This window comes from Haliotis cracherodii, unplaced genomic scaffold (assembly GCF_022045235.1).
Source record: "Haliotis cracherodii isolate W230 unplaced genomic scaffold, xgHalCrac1.p SCAF_6, whole genome shotgun sequence".
NCBI lineage: Eukaryota > Metazoa > Mollusca > Gastropoda > Lepetellida > Haliotidae > Haliotis > Haliotis cracherodii.
Genome location: NW_027266319.1, coordinates 8,616,922 through 8,640,305, shown reverse-complemented (window position 1 = coordinate 8,640,305; position 23,384 = coordinate 8,616,922). Strand labels below are relative to the sequence as shown.

The following is a 23,384-nucleotide window of genomic DNA, read 5'->3' as shown; positions in this document are numbered from 1 at the left end:
CCAGATTAACAGGGTTTTGCTCTAGAGAATGTTACTGTCCGGATTATCGGGGTTCCACTGTATGTAAATTGATTAACCTTTTTAGGTTCCGACATCAATCTGGATATCCCACTCGATATGTTTGTGTCTGCAACTTCGTGAAGATAAAAATGATATGACTCTCAAACAGTGATAAAGTGACATTTAATTTCCATTCAATTTGCAATACAATCACGTATTCCTGACAACATAATGTATTCACCACAAGACAAAACTTTACGTATTAATGGCCCCAGCGAACCCTTTAACAATGAATAGCCTGGGAATGTTCATTTGGAAAGCACTAAGTTAGCTGTCGCCGCATCGCCGACGCTCACGTAAGCTTTATGCATCATGGGCTATACGACTGCAACACTTCGAAGTTAAATTTCCGTATTGCATAGAGCTTCTCGCCAGGGCATTTCATTAACGACCAAACAGAAATATCTTCATTTGAAAATCGTACCATGACCGATTACAATACATTATTAATTCATAATCGACATCATAAGTCGGTACTATACATGTTAATGCGACAACATGGCGCGTGGAATCTTTAACGTCGCGTCAGAAAAAAACTGTGCATTCAACTAACTGCATCATTTCACCGGTGCATGCTTCACATAAATCTCAAACAAGCCAAACATGGTCACCAGATGAAATAACAGAAGCAGTAAAATGGCAATTAAATATGTCTGGTTTTGCAGCGATTTGCTGCCCGGAGACATTAAATCACACTCATGTTTCGTTTCAAGATCTGGATTTTGATTTACGTCCTTTCCACGTGTCCATCGTTCTGAGCATGCGCGCCAACCCACGCTGTGCCGCGCTGACACTTTACGCACGTGCCAAACAACATGTTTTCCACGTGCAGGTGCGGGTGCGTTACACGTTTCAAGGCGTTTTCGTTCGTTCTTTGCTAAAAGAGCACAGCTATTGGCTTTCCGACAACATGGCCATTGTCAGATGCACGCGCACGGTGCCCGTGTAATTGACGCTTGTGCCTGTTTATTGATTTGCACCGATCAAGGTTGTGCGGAACTTGATATCAGTAAATCAGATCGATCGTTTCATACTCTTCGTCCTCATTGTATTTGGGCTTGTCGAACGTATCGATGTCGGGAAGTCTGAAACAGATATTGAAAGCATTTACAACAAATTACTCTCTGAGTGAAGGGTCATAGCGTGGATGTGTTTCCTCCGTTTTGTTTTAATGCAGCGCTATCTCTGACACAAACAGGGGAATTCATATGTTGTTGTTAATTTGTTTGTTCGTTGCTTAATGCTCCATTCAGACATGTTCCAGCTATATGATGGAAGCCGGTAAAAAATGGAATCTCGGATAGACAAACCAGTGGTAGATATGAGCAACGACTCAAGCTGTCGGTACGCTTTCCAACAGTCAACTTTCTCTTTATGTCGAGCAATATTCCAGCAGTTCTAGGTACAATCGACCATAGTCCTTTTAAGAAGATTTCAAAGAGCGTCATACCACTTTTCCTCTAAAGTTCTTTGATCAGGATTACAGTGAGTGAGTGAGTAGCGTGTCGGGAATCGAACCCGGGTCATCGGCGTGACGATTGAACGCTTTAACCACTGGGCTACCTGACCGCCCGATCAGGGTTACAAGATTCAATTCCTTAATGCGACTTTAAAAAGGATTTATGGTAAACATGAGGAGGACATTTCCAAGTCTGACGCATCAGTGACCACAATGGTGCAATTCCTTATAATAACCTGTTCCAATATGTTCCCGTGCTTTTTTAAGTGAACACAATTTTTAACGAAATCCGATTGGTGATGCTTGGACATTTTATCAACTTTGGTCCCCCTTCCAGAGGGGGCGGCGAGGTGGTTGCTGATTTGGTTTGGGACCGTGTTGTCGCACTCAAGACAGTTTCCGGATTATAAGGAGTTGCCTCCCTCGCCATTGGCTCTTTAATGAAAAAACAGAGCAAGGAACTTTAAACCGAGTGGGTATTAACGCCGCTTTTAAACTGCTGCAAATGTCGTAGCATTAAGACATAACTAGACATAACCTTTTCGCGAACACCTTGTGTGATCAGTATTATATAAAGACTCATAAACCAGCTTACGGAATAGTCCGAATCACCGCACAATGGCCTTTGCTTTGAGCAGAGGATATTGCGCCAAACATTTACTCGCCCTTAAAATACTTGACAATGGTAAAAATAAGATAAGGACATAAGATCCTTTTTAAACGTTCATGTGGACCGGCTGTAAAGTGAGAGATTAAGCACTTCATCAGTACAAACTACACCATTAAGCACTGATGGCTCGCATCAAAAGTCTCGTGTTATTAGCCTAACGGTTGGGATCGGGATGTCCTTAGAAGTGACTGTCGTTATCTGTCCAGCCTTCTACTAAACATATTACAACAAACCAGAGATAGTGCCAGTTCACACCTTCCTGTAAGACACTGTCAGGTTGGACGCAGATAAATCAATCTGATCTCCCTGGCTGAAGAGCTCTCAAAAGGGCGATCATCGCGACAGCTTATTAACCGGCAATTGAGCGTCTTTGAAACGGCGACATCATAGGCGTCAGTTACACCATCTAAAGCTTTTCTCAGACGTACACGCCACTGTAATGTTTCCTGACTGGGGTAGAGTCGCAATGGACCCTTAACGCTCAACACACTTTGAACTTATTTCCTTTGATTAACTCTACAGAACAACACAGTAAATCCGAGTGTAAGTCTATAAGCCGTTCTGGCGCATTAAGAAGTGGACGCCATTAACGGACACGCGGTTCTCTTGGCTGCTTCCAATGAAGTGGATATCAGCTCATACGTGACAATGTCTTGCAACATTCGGAAAAGGACTCCACTTGATCGTCAAGAGTCGCTAAATACAAACAGACTCGCGTGAGAACCTTATATCAGAAAGATGAATTCCTATGTATTGTCTTATAATGTCTTCATAATGACCTGTGTTCCCACGCCTCCATAATGACAAAAAGTGTCTACTAAAAGGTTATGTAAAGGTGACCCCAGAACCCCATTGATGGTCGTAAGGGGCGACCGAGTTGGGTTACCCGTGATTATCCGGTTAGAATTGATCTTCAGCAACCAATTCTTGTCGTAGAAGGCGACTAACGGAATCGGGTGGTTCGGTTCGCTGATTTAGTTCGGTTTCCCAGTTGCGTAGATCGATGCTTATGTTGTCAATTACTGGATTATCTGATCTACTCGATGAGACTCGATTATTTACAGATCGCCGTCGATATAGGTGGAATATTGCTGAGTGCGGTGTTAAACAACAAACAAACTAATATCATATCAAACAATTCCAATCAGTCAAACTTAAGGTTTGTGAATACGGCCCGAATAATTGCCAGAAGGTTCTAAACACTGCCGGGCAAAAGAAAGTATGCACTTGAAAATACTTTCCTGTAAAATTCGACCCCCATGTTCCCTGAGACGTCAAGTAAATGCCACATGTTGTGAAATTGATATGACGTAGATGATATGGCGTATTATACCATCTTCCCGAATCAAGCGTGTCCACTAGCCTATATCAAAGCCTAGTTTCTACCCTTGCCACATCAAGGCCACTTTTTTTGGCTCGACCCTGGTGCCACCTCGCGTAGATCATGAGTCAATCCACGAGATCCAATCAGATCGCTGTACTTATCTCGTATAGCTGACTACCCTAGGCGATGACCTCGTCGATGAGATAACGAAAACATTCGATTTCATCCCCGTCACAAAAAACATAGGCAATCGTTGGGGGGTTTAAACATGAAAAAGACTTATTCGTGTCAACAAAGACAGGCAGCGGTAAATCACTTTCAAACGAAGGTATACCAGACGTTGACGTTGATTTTGTGCGATAGTCCAATCATATTTAGTACAGGAAAGCGGGCTTGATGTAAGCAAGGGTGGAAACAAGACTTTGATAGAAAGGTTAGTGGATGCTCCTGCCTCGGGAAAGATGCTATTACCAAATACATCGACATTGAAAAAACATTCAAACATGGATGTATACTCTCTTTTCCCGGCAGTTTAGTAAGTCCAGACACGTGAAGATCCGGGGTAGAATATGTCTTCAGCAACCAATGCTTGCCGTAAAAGGCGACTATGCTTGTCGTAAGAGGCGACTAACGGGATCGGGTGGTCAGGCTCGCTGTTTTGGTTGATGCATGTCATCGTATCCCAACTGCGTGCTCATGATGTCAGTCACTGGATTGTCTGGTCCAGACTCGATTACTTACAGGCCGCCGTCATATAGCTGGAATATTGCTGAGTGCAGCGTTAAACAACAAACAAAAAAACAAAGTAATTCTATCTCAGAGGCCAGTGTTCACACTTCGACAAACTACAGACATATTTTTTTATGATTTCGTAACACATGATAAATCATTATTGAAAATTACAGGAATCGAAAAGACGTCTTCGAGGTATAGGTCAGAGGAACGATGCCGTTCTTGGAACTTTACATATAATTATCGGAAACCTTCCGGATATTTGTCGGGCTGTTATCCGGCTATATGTTTTCCAGGCAAGTAAAACCGATTTATTTCTCACGCTCTTCCGTTTCAGAGGAAACATATCGAGTTCAAACTTTCGAAGGATTTAACTGCATGTATTGAAATATATTGAGTTCCACTGTCCTTAGTGGATTTAACTCTTGTTAAGGTTAATCACGGCATTGTCATTTAAATACTGTGAATGGGTACCCGGTAGAAAGTGGATGTAATTCTATTGTCTCGCGCTGTGCATATCCCATTGAAAAGATATAAGAAGTACATTGTACCCTAAGACAGAGCCAAAATGTGACATAAACACTTCCAGATGTCAATGAGTGTGTTTACCAAAACAAAGGCATGTTTTTTAAGTTGGCATGTGAGTAGGTATGGTTTTACGCCGCTTTAGCTATCATTCATTAATATCACAGCGGGGGTAACCAGAAATGGGCTTCACACATTGAACCCACATGGAAAATCGAACCCGGGCCTTCAACGTGATTAGCGAACACTTTAACCACTAGGCTACCCAATCACCCCTAGTTGTAGTTTTACTCCACAGTCTGCGATCAGACAGCTCTATCACGGCAACCTGTGAACAAACGAGACTGGAGCACATAAACCAGTGGTTGATATTATGAGCAACGTCCACGCTGTCAGGGTACGATGCCAGGCAATCGAGCCTGACCACTTAATCCATTTAGCCACCTCTTACCGCAAACACTGATAACATGGGACAAATTCTGACCGAAATTACTACGTGGTGTCTGTGAGTAGGCTGGATTTTACACCACTTTAAGGGGCGATCGGGTAGCCTAGCGGGTAAGCGTTCGCTCGTGAAGTCGAAGACCCGGGTTCGATTCCCGACATTGGTACAATGTGTGAAGCCCATTCCTGGTGTCCCCCGCCGTGATATTGCTGGCATATTGCTAAAAGCGGCGTAAATCCATACTCACTCACTCACTGCCCCACTTTGACGTTATTCCAGCCATATCAAAGGACCTAGAAGGGATTCGAACCTGGACATGACAAGCAAACGTCTTTGCCACTAGCCTATCCTCCTCCTAGAGATCAGTTATCGTACTTTCATTTTTGTGGAAGCCTCGGTGGCTGAGTAGATTAGGAAGCTGACTTTGTGTGCTGGCAATAAGGTGCCTCACTCTGGCAGTGTGGGCTCGAATCCCGGACAGGACTGAACCTAATTAAGTACGAGAATCTGTACTTACTAAAGATGTGTTATCCCAAATATAACATTTGTTACTTTTGACCACGTTCTAAATGACATTGTGTATTCATTGCGTGTTCATAGCTTTCGGCAACGGGAGCCGTGCCAATTTTACACTTGTCAGAGGGGTACACAAAGTACGTCATCTAGACTACCAGTTGTCGGACTTTATGTGCTGGCGATTAGGTGCTTCACTCTTGCAGTGTACGTTCGAATCCCAGACTGGACTCAACCCAAAAAAGTACGAGAATCTGTACTTTACTTAGAATGTGTTATCCCAAATATAACATTTGTTGCTAGAGATCAGTTTAAAAGGACAACCAGTGAGTTAGGAATAACTTACAATGCTATTACTAAACAAATGGGCGCGGTGGGTTAGCTTAGTGTTTATTCGTCTCTACGAAGGGCCAGGTTCGATTCCCCATTTGGGTACACCGTGAAGCCCCTTTCTTGTGTCCTCCGCAATGGTATTGCTGGAATATTGCTAAAGCGGCGTAAAACCTAATTCATCACTACTCAATAAATACCCAATATTCCGTTTATGAAGCTGGCGCGGTGGGTAGCCTTGTGGTTAAAGCGTTCTCTCGTCAAGCTAAAGGCCCTGGTTCGATTCCTCTCATGGGTACATTGTGAAGCCCATTTCTGTTGTCCCCCCGTAGAATTGTTGTCCCGCCATAGTATTGCTGGAATATTGCTAAAAGCGGCATAAAACCATACTCACTCATTCATTGTTTTAACCTACTTTGCATATGACTTAAGAACGGTCAGCTGTTCCTCCCTGACGACCTTTGGGTCCAGCTTCCCATCCTTCAGGTCCCGAGCCTGCTTCTTCATCAGGAAGCTGGAGAACTTGCTGAGGGCGTTGCCCAGGGGGTTCATGTCTCTCTGGGGGGACGGGGGACGCTGTCGCGGGGGCATGACGTATTTCTGATCTGACATGTCCAGCGGGTTGTCGCAGATGTTGTCGTGCATCGACATGAATAGCGGGATGTAGCACATGTAGTCGAGGAAGGAGATCTGGAATGTTGCAAGGACACATATGGACAAACAGAAATTAATATCTGAGTTGGGGGCACGGGTGGCCCAGTCGTCAAAAGCCCCGCAAATTCACTGTGCAGAGTTGGGTCACTTGAGCATGCCAGAAATCTATGATCGTGGGTTCGATCCCGGTTCGCACCGATTATGTTTCTAGGTTTATCAGCACCATACCCGTGTTCGCAAGGTTTCACCAAAGTGGTAAACGTATAAGACTTGCATCACTTTGGGCTTTCTTCTAATATCAAGCTCATACGCCGTGATAGACTTCAATACTGTTCAAAGCAGGGTTAAACCCTACTCACGCTCACTAAACTGCGGCATGGTATCTCTGTAGGCTGGGACTATACAGCCGGCACAAATCTAGACTAGAACAAGACAGACAGACTCACACACACACACACACGTGCATCAACAATCTTGAACGCAACCTTAAACTCCATTTCACCTTACCAACCTCGCCCCATGGCCTTAAGAAACATAATTCTCGTGGTATGAGGTGCGCGTAGATGACGTTGCCGACACTCACCTCCCCCCAGGAGTTCGGCTCCATCTTCTCCATGATGTACTCCTGCTGCTTCCAGTTGAGTCCTCCTGCGATCAGCTCGATCTTCAGCGACTCCGATGTGATGAAGTTCGTCTGTCTGTCGGAACCCACGTTGTGGTAGAACATTGCCTTGTACAAGTCCAACTTCCGCTCAATGTCAGCCAGGTTGCAGATCTCGAGATAATGCTTGCTGATGGAGCTGGGGAGAAAAAGGTTTTCAAATTATTCCAGGAACGATTAGCATGTTAATGGCGACCCGACTATAACTAACAGGATGTCCATTATGCATTGTTTTATATTTTGAGACAGAATTCAGCTTAATTAAAAACACCCGGGACACAACAAAAATGTATTTCATAAAACAGCCCCTTCATAAACGGATGACCTTGCTGCACAGCGGATGCACTCTACTTAGGAGAGTTGCTGCACAGCGTATGCACTCTACTCAGGAATGTTGCTGCACAGCGTATACTCTCTACTCAGGAGAGTTGCTGCACCAGCGTATGCACTCTACTTAGGAGAGTTGCTGCACCAGCGTATGCACTCTACTCAGGAGTGTTGCTGCACCAGCGTAAGCACTCTACTCGGGAGTGTTGCTGCATCAGCGTATGCACTCTACTTAGGAGAGTTGCTGCACAGCGTATGCACTCTACTTAGGAGAGTTGCTGCACAGCGTATGCACTCTACTCAGGAGTGTTGCTGCACCAGCGTAAGCACTCTACCTAGGAGAGTTGCTGCACAGCGTATGCACTCTACTCAGGAGAGTTGCTGCACAGCATATGCACTCTACTCAGGAGTGTTGCTGCACCAGCGTAAGCACTCTACCTAGGAGAGTTGCTGCACAGCGTATGCACTCTACTCAGGAGAGTTGCTGCACAGCATATGCACTCTACTCAGGAGTGTTGCTGCACCAGCGTATGCACTCTACCTAGGATCGTTGCTGCACAGCGTATGCACTCTACTCAGGAATGTTGCTGCACAGCGTATGCACTCTACTCAGGAGCGTTGCTGCACCAGCGTAAGCACTCTACCTAGGAGAGTTGCTGCACAGCGTATGCACTCTACTCAGGAGAGTTGCTGCACAGCATATGCACTCTACTCAGGAGTGTTGCTGCACCAGCGTAAGCACTCTACCTAGGAGAGTTGCTGCACAGCGTATGCACTCTACTCAGGAGAGTTGCTGCACAGCATATGCACTCTACTCAGGAGTGTTGCTGCACCAGCGTATGCACTCTACCTAGGATCGTTGCTGCACAGCGTATGCACTCTACTCAGGAATGTTGCTGCACAGCGTATGCACTCTACTCAGGAGCGTTGCTGCACCAGCGTATACTCTCTACTCAGGCGAGTTGCTGCACCAGCGTATGCACTCTACTCAGGAATGTTGCTGCACAGCGTATGCACTCTACTCAGGAGTGTTGCTGCACCAGCGTAAGCACTCTACTCAGGAAAGTTGCTGGACCAGCGTATGCACTCTACTTAGGAGAGCTGCTGCACCAGCGTATGCACTCTACCCAGGAGTATTGCTGCACCAGCGTAAGCACTTTACTCAGGAGCGTTGCTGCGTTAATACATCTCAGTGAGAAAAAGAAACGAAAAGAGCTTTTCAGGTGAACTTGTCATTCTAAATGCACAATCGATATCGCTGCTGTGCTAAATGCCACAGATGTGGCGTATAGTTGAAGTACTTACTCCATCTGTGTAACCCGCTCGCACAGAGCTGTTATCACAGCGAACATACGGAATGTCACCTGACTAGCATCATCTATGTCCAACACCTGAATAAAACAAAAAAATAGTTTTTTTATTTCTGTGGTCGTGATGTCATTGTTCTAGTCTACGGACAATTGCGGAGCCTTCCATGCAGAGGAGTGATAGACTGGAGGGGTGGGCGATTTGTTTTACAGTATCATGACACAAACAAACATGGTATTCAAACCTCAGACGGTGTTGTTCTTTCACCAGGACATCCCTCCCCAACCCAGAGGAAATGGTAAAAAGTGATCCCAGTGCCTGTTAATCGGAAGTCGATTTACATTTTCACTTCAAGTAGGTTAACAGGGCAGGTCTGTTCCATAACTGGTATGGACACAAGAGTGGCCAAACACTGACCCCTTGCAGGGCTGCCACTGAGTACATCAAAGTTCAAGTTCGAGAATTTAACGCTGCGATCTCCTTGTGAAACGGGGCCCACTTTTGAAAACACAACTTATTAAAGAAAACACTCATTTTCTTATATGAATTTGGATCCGATGTATTAATATGCAGCTTGGACTAAACTTTTGGGGTTGTTGTTAAAGTGTTCGCTCGTCACGCCGAAGACACGGGTTCGATTCCCCACATGGGTCATTTCGGGTGTACCCCTTCGTGATATTGCTGAAATATTGATAAAAGCAGCGTAAAACCATACTCACTCACTCACTCATACTCTGAATTGGTTTTTTTCAGCTGAAGTAAGCGAGTGAGTTTTGTTTAACGCCACTTGGAAAGATCTTCCGATTTGATTACGGCATTTCAACTTTGAGAAAATCCTGACATTTACTACTTTGGCAAAATCCATGAGGACGGGTATGGTTCTAACAAACCAAAACACATAATCATGGAGAATCTGTTGTTTGAGCCAACTCCGACTTGCACAAATCTCTAAGAAAATATTTTTAAGTTTAAAGTATAAGTTTTAGATTAAGTACATAACAAGAACAAGTTGTCACTATAAGAGATTGGAGTCCTTAGAGTCCACACATACAGACTTGCCTATTGGGAATAGGATTACTACACATCCATGAACTTTTGTTTCAGTACAGCCTTGTAGCAAGGCTACCCACTTCACTTTTGTTCTAGAATTACAATCTGGACTTATTAAGCCTCATGATGACATCATATATACCACCGACCTTGAGAACATATTGTATCTGTTTGGAGGTCATGTGTTGGATGCTCGTCACGCCATCAAGTGCCGTTTGAGTCTCCAGGAAGTTGATGACAGTGTCAAGGTCACGATCTTCCACCACAAATGCGCGCGCATATCCCTCCAGTTTTCCAGGATCAACCAGTCGGTAGTGAGACAAAAAATCAATGGACGAATCTACGGTTAAAAAAAAGAACAGTTTGAGATCGATGTGGCATCATTATTACTTTTTGTATTATTACAAAATACTCTCTAAACGAAACATGACATGTTACAGATGCCGGATTCATTGAATACATATGTCTTAGCTTTAGTTTTAAAGAAGAACACCCTATGTAAATATCCGGCTTAGAATTCTTCAGCAGCCCAGCTTGTCGTAAGAAGCGATTGACGGGATCGGGTGGTCAGGCTCGTTGACTTGGCATGATGTCAATCACTGGATTGTCTAGTCCAGACTCGATAAATTAAAGACCGCCGGCATAGAGCTGTAATATTGCGGCGTTAAACAACCAACAAAATAATGATATATACTGTTTTAAAGCACAGTAGAAGAAGTACTTATAGTTTTGTGTGTCTCGCTACACACGCAGGTGCTGTGAAAGCGCCAACGGGGTTCTCTCCAAGCACAATGAGAACTAAATATGTACAGATGAAAAAAATAATACATGAATACAAAAAAACTTCCAACTGTACTCACCGGTTTCATCCAAGTCCTTGGCGTACCCGACTTTGCCTTGCATGCGACACTGATTCATTACCCTGTGGAGGTGCTCGCGCAACTCGTTCCCTCCTCTTTGCATCAACACGTTCACTCGCCGTGGACCCTTCACTGTAAAAGACGTTATGACGTTAAGGACAACAGTAACGGCACCCGGTGAATTATAGCAACGTTCACGCGTCGTGGACGTCCAATATAACAGATGTTATGAGGTTAAACACAACAGTAGCAGCATCACAGTGAATATAAACAACGTTCACGCGTCGCGGGCCTCCAATATAACAGACGTTATGACGTTAAACACTACAGTAGCAGCATCACAGTGAATATAAGCAACGTTTACGCGTCGCGGGCCTCCAATATAACAGACGTTATGACGTTAAACACAATATTAGAAGCACCACAGCGACCACAAACAACGTCAACCCGCCGCGGACCCCCAATGTAATAAACGTTATAACGTTAAACATTTCAGTAGAAGCAACAAGGGACATGACAATAAATTCAAGCATCGTCCTTCAGCCGCAGATCCCTCACTGGAACATACATTATAACGTTAAGCACGACAGTACCAACCACTGGGGAGATCCGCAAAAGCTGTATGACGAGTATATTGGCATTGATAAGTGGTTCGGAAAGTTAATTGTCACCTTTGACAGCGACAGGCCGCAGAAAGTCGATGCACGTTTAACGTCATTTAAAGCGGTAACGTCATATTAAGCGCTAACGTCATTTACACGACTCCAAGCAGAATAACGCGGACTTGTAAGACAACAAATTGTTCCCTTTTTACATTACCATGTTCAAATAAATGTAACATGAACGATAATAAAACATATAGTCTAATCGTTGATGGGAGCTTTACGGCGTGATGAAATCGACGATACCTAATTGTCTATGATTATTACACACCATCAACTGTTTCTAATCCGAAACCACTATAATGTATTTTTAAGAGTGGTGAACCCAGTACTTTATCAAACGCTCCAACAAATACAAATGGGTGATTTGAAAAAAAAAGATTGATAAAGTGTGAAGTTTCGAAGTGTTACACACAGACCATAACCACTACCACAAGAGGAAACCGCCAGTTTGCCAAATAATCCAAATGATTTTACTCGACCAAAGACAAAAGTTCCATAAATTTTTACCCAAACTCTTAACCAGCCGTGCATTTTCAAATGGAAATTACGAATTATTCTATCGTAAAACATTCGTAAATTGATTTCGACCAAGAGAGTCAATACCAGAAAAAACATGCCTATCTTTTTGAGTAGATTAACAAATCTAATGACACATTTTTACCGGCTGCCTTGGCAGGTTTGAGATTCCATCAATACCAGCCAGGCTGTAACTAGGTTTAACGAAAGTCAATAACTGTCGTGTCAACCAAAATATGACATTTCCTTTCTGAACGTGTCATGCCAGGAACTCTAATCATGTTAATCATCAGCGGGGCCCTGTCCTGCCAAAGGTTAATCTTTCCATTGGTTGTTTTCTAAACTGCGCGCAAATCTGACAAGATTAGGACCCAATATTGCATGATTACCGTTTCAAAGAAATATGGATGGCGTCCGATAAAGTGCACTAATTTCCCATAGTTAGCTTACGTTAGTTCTAAATTAGAAGGCAAACACGTAAAACGTTTTAGGTTTGTTCTTTTAAGGGTGTTTGGATTACGGGGCTATTTCGGTTCGTTGCTTTCTAACGTTGTTCCAGTTGACGAGAATTATTGCGAATTAAATGTTGTACGGTTTGGGCTGAACTTTTTAGATTGGCGATTTATGGCTTGGCATCAGCTTACAGTAAGTATGGGGATTCACAGCGTTCAACGGGAGCCGTGTATAGTGCAAGGGATATTAAAGTGTTCGTGCGAATTTGTGTAGATTGTTAAGCATGTATCGGATTGCCACACTATAGATAAACTCTTGGCGAAATGAAGCTGGATATATCGAACCCAAAGCGAACCTAACTCCGTTTTCAACGTTGATATACGTGTGAATAGGGAAATCGAATATTATTCGAAACTTGAAGGTCATAATGAGTTCGATTTGTGAATGACGTTAACGTCACTTTAAACGACGTTTCGGTTAAGTCAAAGATTAACACGTTTGTCAAGGTCAAGGTAACCCTCAAGAACGGGTATAGTTCTGGCAGAGCCAAGCTACTGATAATGTGATTCCGGCTGACAAGCAAGAGCATATCCTCATAAGGAGGTTAAGAGAGGCATCTTTGTAGAGTATTGGAGTATTTGGATAAGATTAGAAAAGAAGGGTCCACGATTAAACATTACATTAATTTTACATTTTGCTCACCAGCATAATGACCACGTATTTCTAGTCCTCGTTTTTCAGTGTACCTTGATGTCAGGTCAGTGTCCGAGTGAAACGAGACCCGTGAAGATTCCGGAGTAGAATAGATCTTCAGCAACCCATGCTTGCCGTAAAAGGTGACTATACTAACGGGATCGGGTGGTCAGGCTCGCTGACTTGGTTGATACATGTCATCGATCCCAATTGCGTGGATCGATGCTCATGATATTAATCACTGGATTGTCTGGTCCAGACTCGATTATTTACGGACCGCCGTCATATAGCTGGAATATTGCTGAGTGCGGCGTAAAACAACCAACCAACCGAGTGAAACGTGGTCTCCATCGTTGGACACCGAGTCATGGTTTTATTGTGTGATCGTTTTTACCATTCTTAGATCAGAAAGTGAAACATAATGTGATTATTATTCGGAAATAAAGTCTAAAGAACATGAATACTGTGTCACTCTTGGCTTTGACACAACTCTTCTTTATATTTGGCGGTGAGGAATTGATCATATTAAATACATTACAATGGAGTAGTCGAGGGACATGTATAAACAGAAGTATGAACATTTTCTCTTGGACACATTCACGTATCTTTGGATGGGCTATTCTGTATGTGATGCATGATTTACACGTGAGCTTTAATGGGTTAACAGCCTACATCCCTCCTTGAATGGACTATTCGGGATGTGACGCATGGTGTAAGCGTGCACCACATGTTTAGTTGACTGCCTACATCCCTCTTTGAGTGGACTATTCTGTATATGACGCATGATTTACACACGCACTATGTCAAGTTGACTGCCAACACCCCCCTTTGAATGGACTATTCGGTATGTGACGCATGATGTACACACGTACTATGTCTAGTTGACTCCCTACATCCCTCTTTGAATGGACTAGTCGGTATGTGACGCTTGATTTACACGCGAACTATTTCAAGTTGACTGCCTACACCCCCCTTTGAATGGACTATTCGGTACGTGACGCATGATTTACACGCGCACTATGTCTAGTTGACTGCCTACATCCCTCTTTAAATGGACTATTCCGTATGTGACGCTTGATTCACACGTGCACTATGTCTAGTTGACTGCCAACAATCCCCTTTGAATGGACTATTCGATGTGTGACGCATGATTTACACACGCACTATGTCTAGTTGACTGCCTACATCTCTCTTTGAATGGGGGGGCACGGGTGGCCCAGTCGTGTAAGGCGCCGCGATTCGCTGTGCAGAGTTGCGTCCCTTGGGCACGCCAGAAACCTATGATTGTGGGTTCGAATCCCGGTTCGCCCCGATTATGTTTCTAGGTTTGTCAGCACCATACCCGTGCTCGTGGGTTTCAACGAAGTGGTAAACGTCTAAGACCTGCATCACTTCGGGCTTTCCTCCCACATTAAGCTGACACGCCGCGATATAACTGGAATACTGTTAAAAGCGGCGTTAAACCCAACTCACTCACTCACTCACTCTCTTTGAATGGACTAGTCGGTATGTGACGCGTGATTTACACGCGCACTATGTCTAGTTGACTGCATACTATGTCTAGTTGACTCCCTACATCCCTCTTTGAATGGACTATTCGGTATGTGACGCATGAACTACACGTGCACTATATACCCAGTTGACTGCCTACATCCCTCTTTCAATGGAGCAGGTATTTGGCGCATGATTTACACGCGCACTGTGTCTAGTTGGCTGCCTACATCCCTCTTTCAATGGACTATTCGGTATGTGACGAGGTGGAGGTCGGTTTTCCGTTAATTCCACGCAACAAGAACCTCGCCGACAAGCAGCGATTGTAATCACAAGTCATTAGATATTCCTGATTGCTAGAATTGACTATTTGCTAGAAACACCAGACAGCTGACATGGAAGTGATTGAATATAGACGTGTAGTCATAAGCAGAGTGATGATATCGTTTGTATTAATGAACAATTCGATCCGGGGTCTAAGCACGCTATATACGCTCTGTGAATTGGTTTCTCTACTGGAATTCAATGTTGAAACCATGTGATAAAGGAATTTGTCATTTTGATGAACTCGCTCGAGAATAGTTGTATGCCCAGCGTTAGCAGATGGAATTGTTTGAACAAGAAATCTTGATTGGGTTGATTGAAGTGAACATTTTACTCCTGATTGTATTCTGATCATTTATTGCTTTCTTCAAGTAATTGATTAAATGTCGAAATTGAATTTAGCCACGTTAAGATCTTTAAGATATAAGTAATTGATCATCGGAAATAATTCACAGTTTCATCCAATAATCTGTTTCCCAATAAAAACATAAACCCACAAAATTAGCCCGTAAGTTTAAGTTTTTAGAATATTCTTTGCGTGTCAATTTCAGTTCCGCATTACTGCAGATATTTTCCATTCCAAAGTTGCTTTTTTTAGGCAACCCCACATGATGTTTTTCAAAGTAAAATGGTACCGAACAATAAACACCCCAGTGATATGCTTTAAAATTCGGCTTTGATAAGATAACGTCTTTTCTACTTCAATACCTATGAACGTTCTGGGGGCGGTATATTGCCGATTGGGTAAAGCGTTCTCTCGTCATGCCGAATGTCCGGGTTCGATTTCACACATCGGTACAATGTTTGAAGCCTATTTCAGGTGTTCCAAGTCGTGATTTTGCTGGAGATGGATATAAGCGGCATAAAACAATACCCACGCACTTCATGTATGCCAGTCTTAACTATTAACTACACCATCGTGATTTTGAACAACGATAAGACGGCTGAAATAACCGTCTACAGTGTTCAACAGAAAGTAACCGAAGTCTTTGCACCGGCCTCTTGCTCTTGTTGTGTTTAATTCGTTTATCGAAACGCGTTACACTTATAGAGAAAACATCATTCCAAGTATTAAAATATGGATCGGCTTTTTCTTCCCGTATTTATATTCCGCTTATTATGGATTTATTTTTATAATTTCGACTGGTTTGACTTGTGTTCGGTGCTATTCTCGCTGTGCGACGCGACTCCTATCGTTGGATTGAAGACTCTGACACATCAATAATAGGATTCTGTAGAGAAATCATAAATCTCAATACGCATAACGAAGTTTGATAATTCCTACAGATTATAGAATTCGCTAAATATCAGACCAATGATATAGGTAAGGTATACATACAGGTTATATGGTTATGTATTTCAACTTAACACGTTCAACACATAACCCGTTGAGATTTGAGGTAAAACACGTTCTAGCATGAGTGACTGAGTGAGTTGGGTTAGACGCCGCTTTTAACAGTATTCCAGTTATATCAAGGCGTGTCAGCTTACTGTGGGGGGAAAGCCCGAAGTGATGCATGTCTCAGACGTTTACCACAAACCTCGTGGTGAAACCCACGAGCACGGGTATGGTGCGGACACCGCGAATTGCGGCGCCTCACGTCAACGATAATCTGAGAGGGGTACAACAATATTATGAATCTGTGGAGAAATTCACAAAAAAAATGAAGTGACATTCATAAAAAATATTACGATTTAACACGTATAATGAATTTTGATATTAATTCCTGCAGACTGTATTATGGTTTATAAATTCCGCTCAGATGCTAGCCCAAAGACATGTGTAAGACATAAACAGGAACGTTATTTATATAGCATATGCATTTCAGCTAAACCTGTTCAACACATTACCCTTTGAGATTTGAGGTAGAACCTGTTCTAACCTTACACAACGTAACACCTCTAATGCTATCTTAGGTGTCAGGATTTGATGGTCGTAGGTTCGATTCCTAGAGTTACCCCTATCCCGATCCCTGGTTTCTTAGCACCAAACTCGTGCTCTTTGGTTTCATAAAAAAGACACGTGTACGACCGGCGCCACTTTATGCTTCATACGTGAAATTCAACTCACTCACTCTAATGGGCGTGCGAGTGCCCCGGAAGTCCAGGGTCTCGTCCCACACAGAGATCGCAAGTCTATGTTAAATCATGTAACTTACGCTAAGATCGCGGTATGCAAAGTCCCATTTCTCACATAAAAACTACTTTAGTGTCAGCTTTGAACTATTCTCAGAATCTCACCGGGGCTTTATCAGCTCAAGATCAGAATAAAACCCCCTCACTCACTCACTCACGCAAAGAACCAGGGTGCCGTTGTACAAAACAACCTTAGCGCTACGACTGTCGTTAGTCTGTGTGAAGGTATGGGAGTTACGACCACCTTAGTCTTAAGATCGCTTTGTTCAACGGCACCCTGTCACACAAGTGCTGTCCACGCCCGTGTCAATGCCAATGACATACTTGGAAGCAATTACATCCAACTGCTTCCCTCCCAAAGACTGGAACCCGTCTATATCTATTGATTCCGTTTGATGAGGATGCTGAACACGACAGACGCCGAAACAGTATTCTCCGAGGGACATTACCGACTGTTTTGCTTTTAATTTTACGGAAGTCGTACTGTGTTCTTGCCTAGATGAACACGGCCAGGTAAGACAGGGGTCATTAATACCTCGAGTGTTTAGGTGCGAGGAGGACACACGCTACGTGGACTGGGTCTCTAAACCAAAAATAGTTCCATAACATGTCTAAGAACTTTGTCTCTTACATTAAGCAACACATCCATCCAAGAAATACACGAAGGAGACCGATGAACCATTATGTTAAAAATATTTTCAAAGGAATCTCCGTTTCGGAAGAATAATGGTTCATGTTTTTATGTTCCACTTTCCCATACTCAGTGATACTTCATAGGTTTTCCTAATCTGTTGATGGGTAACATGTGTTGTGGACGGAGAATCGAAACGTCAGTCAGAAGCTCCTGTCGTTACTTCACAACTGTTACATATTCTGCATATGATGCTACTATCCATCAGTCTAAGCAATGTCCGGCCAATGAAGAGTTGTATGCCAAGGAAGCCATGAAATATTGCAATTTTGCAATAACGTGAGTAATTATTATATACCCGAAAATCAATACAAAAGCAATTTTATCTTCCACATATCCTGCTCGATGCCAGTTCGAAATCCTGTTTTTTTGTGCTGATTTATCTGAGGATGTAGGATAAAGAATGCCATCTATAATATATGAGTGAATCTATAGATTGAGATCTACATCGGAGGTTAATGTGACCACGAGGGTATTGGGTGATGCAGTATCTGAGCCAGTGTGCTTTTGTAGGATGCGTCGATTTCCTGCAGCGGAGGTGACATACTCAATATGGTCGTCTTTTTATTGGTTGATCTACAGATTTCTTTCTTCTGGGTAGGTGGTTGTAATAAAAACGAAATTGGTCCCTTTAATTACTTTGGTGTAAAAACATTGGTTCGGTAGTATGAGAACTTCCCAATACAATTTCATTTTTTGTGAAATGTGAACTGTTGCAATTGATTGGTGTACCGGTGAAGCTATGAATATTATTTAAGAGAACAATTAGTGAGTGAGTGAGTAAGTGAGTGAATGAGTGAGTTTTTAACAGTATTCCAGTTATATCGTGTCCTTTTAATGTGGAAGGAAAGCCTGCTTACCACTTTGGTGAAACCACAAACACGGTATGGTGCTGACAAACCTAGAAACAACATAATTGGGCGAACAGGGATTCCAACCCATAACCATAGGTTTCTGGCGTGCCCAAGGGACGCAACTCTGACCAGCGAATTGCGGCGCCTTAGACGACCGTGCCTTTCGTACCCAAAAACAAAAGAAAGTGGAGCTCGTTACTGTACACCATTATCATGATGTCACAATGAGTCATGAAGCACTGGAGGTGATGTCACAGTTGGGGATAATGCAGTTATAAATTTCAAGCTCTCTGTTGCCACCCGTACCCCTGAGCGAACGATTACGAGTCATCGTGGATTCATGTACGACTTGTGTGAGAAAATGCAGGAAACTATGGATGATTTGTTATTCGGAGACGTGGTTATCAGACTAGGCGTTAATAGATTTAAATTGAGAATTCACTTATTTTTATCCTCAGGCCTGACTTTGGGTTTGGCCACTCGGTACAGGAAGTAATACAAAATGAAACTCATAGGTAGGAAATCCTTGTGTTCATCGAGACAAAGTTACTCTTTTATCATTAATCTAATGAACTGTGTCCATGAGTTGTGTTTGACACAGAGCATATTTATATTGACCTGTATTGACCTTTGTACGGAAGCGTTTTAGGGAAACTTGTTTTGTTTGTTTTTTTCTTAAATTTCAAGATAGTAAATCGAAATTTTGAGGTACATAAGTTGAAATTTCAAGAGAATATCTTAAAATTTCAACTTATTATTTTGAAATTTCAAGATCATTACCTTCTAATTTCAACCTTGTATATATCTTGAAATTTCAACTTAGTATCTTGAAATTTTTACATATTTACGTCCTTCAAATAATGCTTCATCGTGGTCTCCCCATTAGATTTTAGTAAAAGTGCGATCGTAATCTTCTCTCCAACGTCCAGACTTTACTGTAAGTAATATTTTACTAAATCCATACTTAAGGTGAGGTCGTAATCTTTTCTCCAACACCCAAACTTTACCACAAAGTGCGGTCGTAATCTTCTCTCTAACGTCCAGACTTTACTGTAAGGTGAGGTCGTAATCTTTACTCCAACACCCATACTTTACCTTATGGTGCGGTCGTAATCTTCAATCTAACGCCCAAACTTTCATATACAAGGTATAAGGTCAGGCGATCTTCACTTTAACACACAGACTTTACTATAAGACGCGGTCGTAATCTTAAACTAACGCCCAAACTCTCATATACAAGTTATAAGGTCAGGAGATCTTCACTTTAACACACAGACCTTACTATAAGACGCGGTCGTAATCTTAAACTAACGCCCAAACTCTCATATACAAGTTATAAGGTCAGGCGATCTTCACTTTAACACACAGACTTTACTATAAGACGCGGTCGTAATCTTTAATCTAACGCCCAGACTTGACCATCAGCTGCGGTCGTAATCTTTAATCTAACGCCCAGACTTTCATATACAAGGTATAAGGTCCGTCGATGTCTTAATGCGAAGCGGGACACACAGCGTTATCAAACATTGTTCTGCAGACATGTATCCATGCATATACATCATGGGAATCCACAACCAATTCCATCTGAAATACATACAGCGGCAGTAACACGACTCTGGTATAATGAAGGCAAGCATGCGTGCCAATCAGGTGTCTCTGGTGTGGCCAACTTGATAACCTTACGTGTGTTGATGTCCAACTCGGGGTCCTCTGCCAGCATCTCGTCTGTCACCTTGCTCAGATCATAGGCGGTGATAGGTTTCGTTCCAATGGCGAAGACGCCGTCTTTGACAACCACGTCACGACCCAGCTTCTCCTGCAAACAGAAACATCCCCGACTGTGATATTGAACAACTTCACATTGTGTTGTTTGCTTGTTGTTAAAAGCAGCACTCAGCAACATTCCAGCTCATTCTAGTGATTGATATTATGAGCATCGATCCACACCATGACATGCGATCACGTATATCTAGCTATATTGGTGTATATCTAGTTACATATTTTAATATGAGTGAGTGAGTTGGGTTTAACGTCGTTTTTAACAGTATTCCAGTTATATCGCGGCGCGTCAGCATAATGTGGGAGGAAAGCCCGAACTGATGCAGGTCTCAGACAGTTACCACTTCGGTGAAACCCACGAGCACGGGTATGGTGCTGACAAACCTAGAAACATAATCGGGGCGAACCAGAATTCGAACCCACAATCATAGGTTTCTGGCGTGCCCAAGGGACGTAACTCTGCACAGAGAATCGCGGCGCCTTAGACGACTAGGCCACCCGTGCCCTCTATTACAATATGAGAGGCTCTGGCTGTGTGCGTGGCGTACATTCTAACAATGTAAAAACTTGTAACGTGACGTCACAGATGACCTTTTTAGGTACACCAGGTGATGCAAATGTGTAGGTAATTGGAATGTGTTTTTGAAATGTGTCGTTTGATGTTTTACAATTTCAGCCAAGCAATAACTTTGGGAAATAAATCATGGTTCCACAAGAGAGTCGGTTTTTAGTTTCAAACAGTCGACAACTGGCGAAAGACACTTTTAAACACAACGTTGTCAAACACACGGCATTGTTTCATTCATTTCACCACATTTTATTAGATTACTTCTCCGTATAGGTTTTGCAGCTGAGTATAATTATCTTGGAGCAATACAAACATAGGTACCAGGAGACTTGCTTCATATATGGAGCCGGCTTCAGATCTCTAGGCACGTTTCAAGGGTAAACAAGGTCACAGAGAAATTGACACTGAATAATCATCAAACGCTGTTTCACATATATTCAACTAAAATGCCTGTTGTACAAAGCCATCTCCTGCGCTCTACAAAGTAGTTGGTATTCATATATATGATAGGATTTGGCATCTGAGCGTCCGTTCGACAGAGTGCTGTAATCTTTATACAATCCGCTGGTCAATATTGATGGTGAATTAAGATGGGTGATGACCCCAGGGAAGGAAGAGATCACTTGAGATTCAACCAAAGTCAAACAACCTTCCAACTTAAGGGAGGTAATCGAATAAATGTCATTTAGTTAGCGTTGGCGTTCGAAGTCGCGGAGGATTTCGTGGTCTTCATCAGCTGGATGTCGGTGCTGGACAAGCAACCTGCCAGTCTGGGGATGCTAAGAATTTAGAAAACAGGTTTGGGTAGGTTCCAGACGCCATAACATCATGTTTAATTCCGTATTTATTCCCAAACTGATTGTGTTAACATACCATTGACTAAATACTTGAGACGGGCGATCCGTTTGCATTGTTTTGGGATTTGGAAATGGAATCCGGTTTTGGTGGGTTTTGGGTTGTATGCTCTCTCATACGAAGGATTTAGCAAATATGTTTACATCATACAATGGTGTTTTTTGCATTAGATAGATGATATATAACTACGAAAAAAGGACAATAGATAAGACCTTACGCAAATACCAACACGCAAAAGGGTAACCGTTATATTTGTATTGATCATGTCAAGAGTTATTCAGCTACACTGCAATCGTTTGGCTTGTTGGGATACACTGCTGGACAAAAGAAAGTATACGCCCATGTTTGTAAGGGGATTAAACATGACTGGTTGGCTGAGAGTCAGTATACTGTGTCTGAGTCGGATACCCATGTTAAACTGCAGTATGGTATCTCAGTGGGCCAGCAGTATACTACAGGCATAAGTTCGGACTAGTATAAACAGACACACGCACGTATGTACACACGCAAGCACGCACGCACATCGATATCCACACGCACGTCGTTTTAGATAGATAAGTGCAATGTTCTTAAACGCAACGTTAACACTATTTCACCTCACCTCACCTCGACGCGGGAAGTGGGTCCTGGATCATGGTTACGTGCAATTGTACCCCGAATGTGGAAAGTTGCTCACACTATCAACCACTGGTTTTATTTCTGTTTCGTTATCATAAAGCAGTGTTGATTTTGGTGCTAAATAGCACTCACCCACTTTTCACATCGAGACATAGGCGTCATGTGATATATGCTCGACAAAAGAAAATGTTCGAAACAAGATTTCATTCGGGACGAACATTTTTTAAAAAGCTCATGTACATGCGGTGAGTGAGTGAGTGAATACGGTTTTACGCCGCTTCCAAAAAAATCGCCGCAGGAGGCACCAGATATGGGCTTCAAACATTGTACCCATTTAGGAATCGAACCCAGGTCTTTGACGTGACGAGCGAACCCTTAAGCCACTACGCTACCTCACCTTTTCACGCAGGGTCGGCGAGTGAGTGAGTGAGTGAGTGAGTGAGTGAGTGAGTGAGTGAGTGAGTGAGTGAGTGAGCATAATTTTACGCCGCTTTAAGGAACATTGCAGCACTGTCGGTAGTACAACGAGGCAGCAATTCCCAAATAGTTTGGAAACACAACCCAACCAGATAAAAATTAGTGTTTGCTTTAACATGATAACGAGGCTAAACATTGATTGATGATGCTAACAACCACAGATAATTCTTTCCGTAATCGAAGCTCAAACGAATTACCGACCTTCACCTCTTGTCGTCCAATAACAAAATATCAGCAATACATTCACAATATCCAGGAGAAATCTAAAGCTAAATTATCCAAATAATGGATTTGGCATACGCTGCCAAATAAACACATTGACACGAACAGTGCAAATATTTTATAT

At 42.8% G+C, this 23,384-nt stretch overlaps 1 protein-coding gene across 1 annotated transcript in view; it reads right to left on the bottom strand.

Annotated features, from left to right (window-relative positions):
- Positions 1-1,066: 1,066 nt before the first annotated feature.
- LOC139446842 (transcriptional regulator ATRX homolog) overlaps positions 1,067-23,384 on the bottom strand; it is a 29,138-nt gene continuing 6,820 nt past the window's right edge. Inside the window, exons 9-15 of the mRNA XM_071228187.1 lie at positions 20,425-20,557; positions 10,919-11,050; positions 10,208-10,398; positions 9,006-9,091; positions 7,296-7,512; positions 6,474-6,748; positions 1,067-1,145 (exon numbers count right to left, since the gene is read on the bottom strand). Of these exons, the coding sequence (XP_071084288.1) occupies positions 1,067-1,145; positions 6,474-6,748; positions 7,296-7,512; positions 9,006-9,091; positions 10,208-10,398; positions 10,919-11,050; positions 20,425-20,557 (1,113 nt within the window). The remainder of the gene's footprint in view (positions 1,146-6,473; positions 6,749-7,295; positions 7,513-9,005; positions 9,092-10,207; positions 10,399-10,918; positions 11,051-20,424; positions 20,558-23,384) is intronic.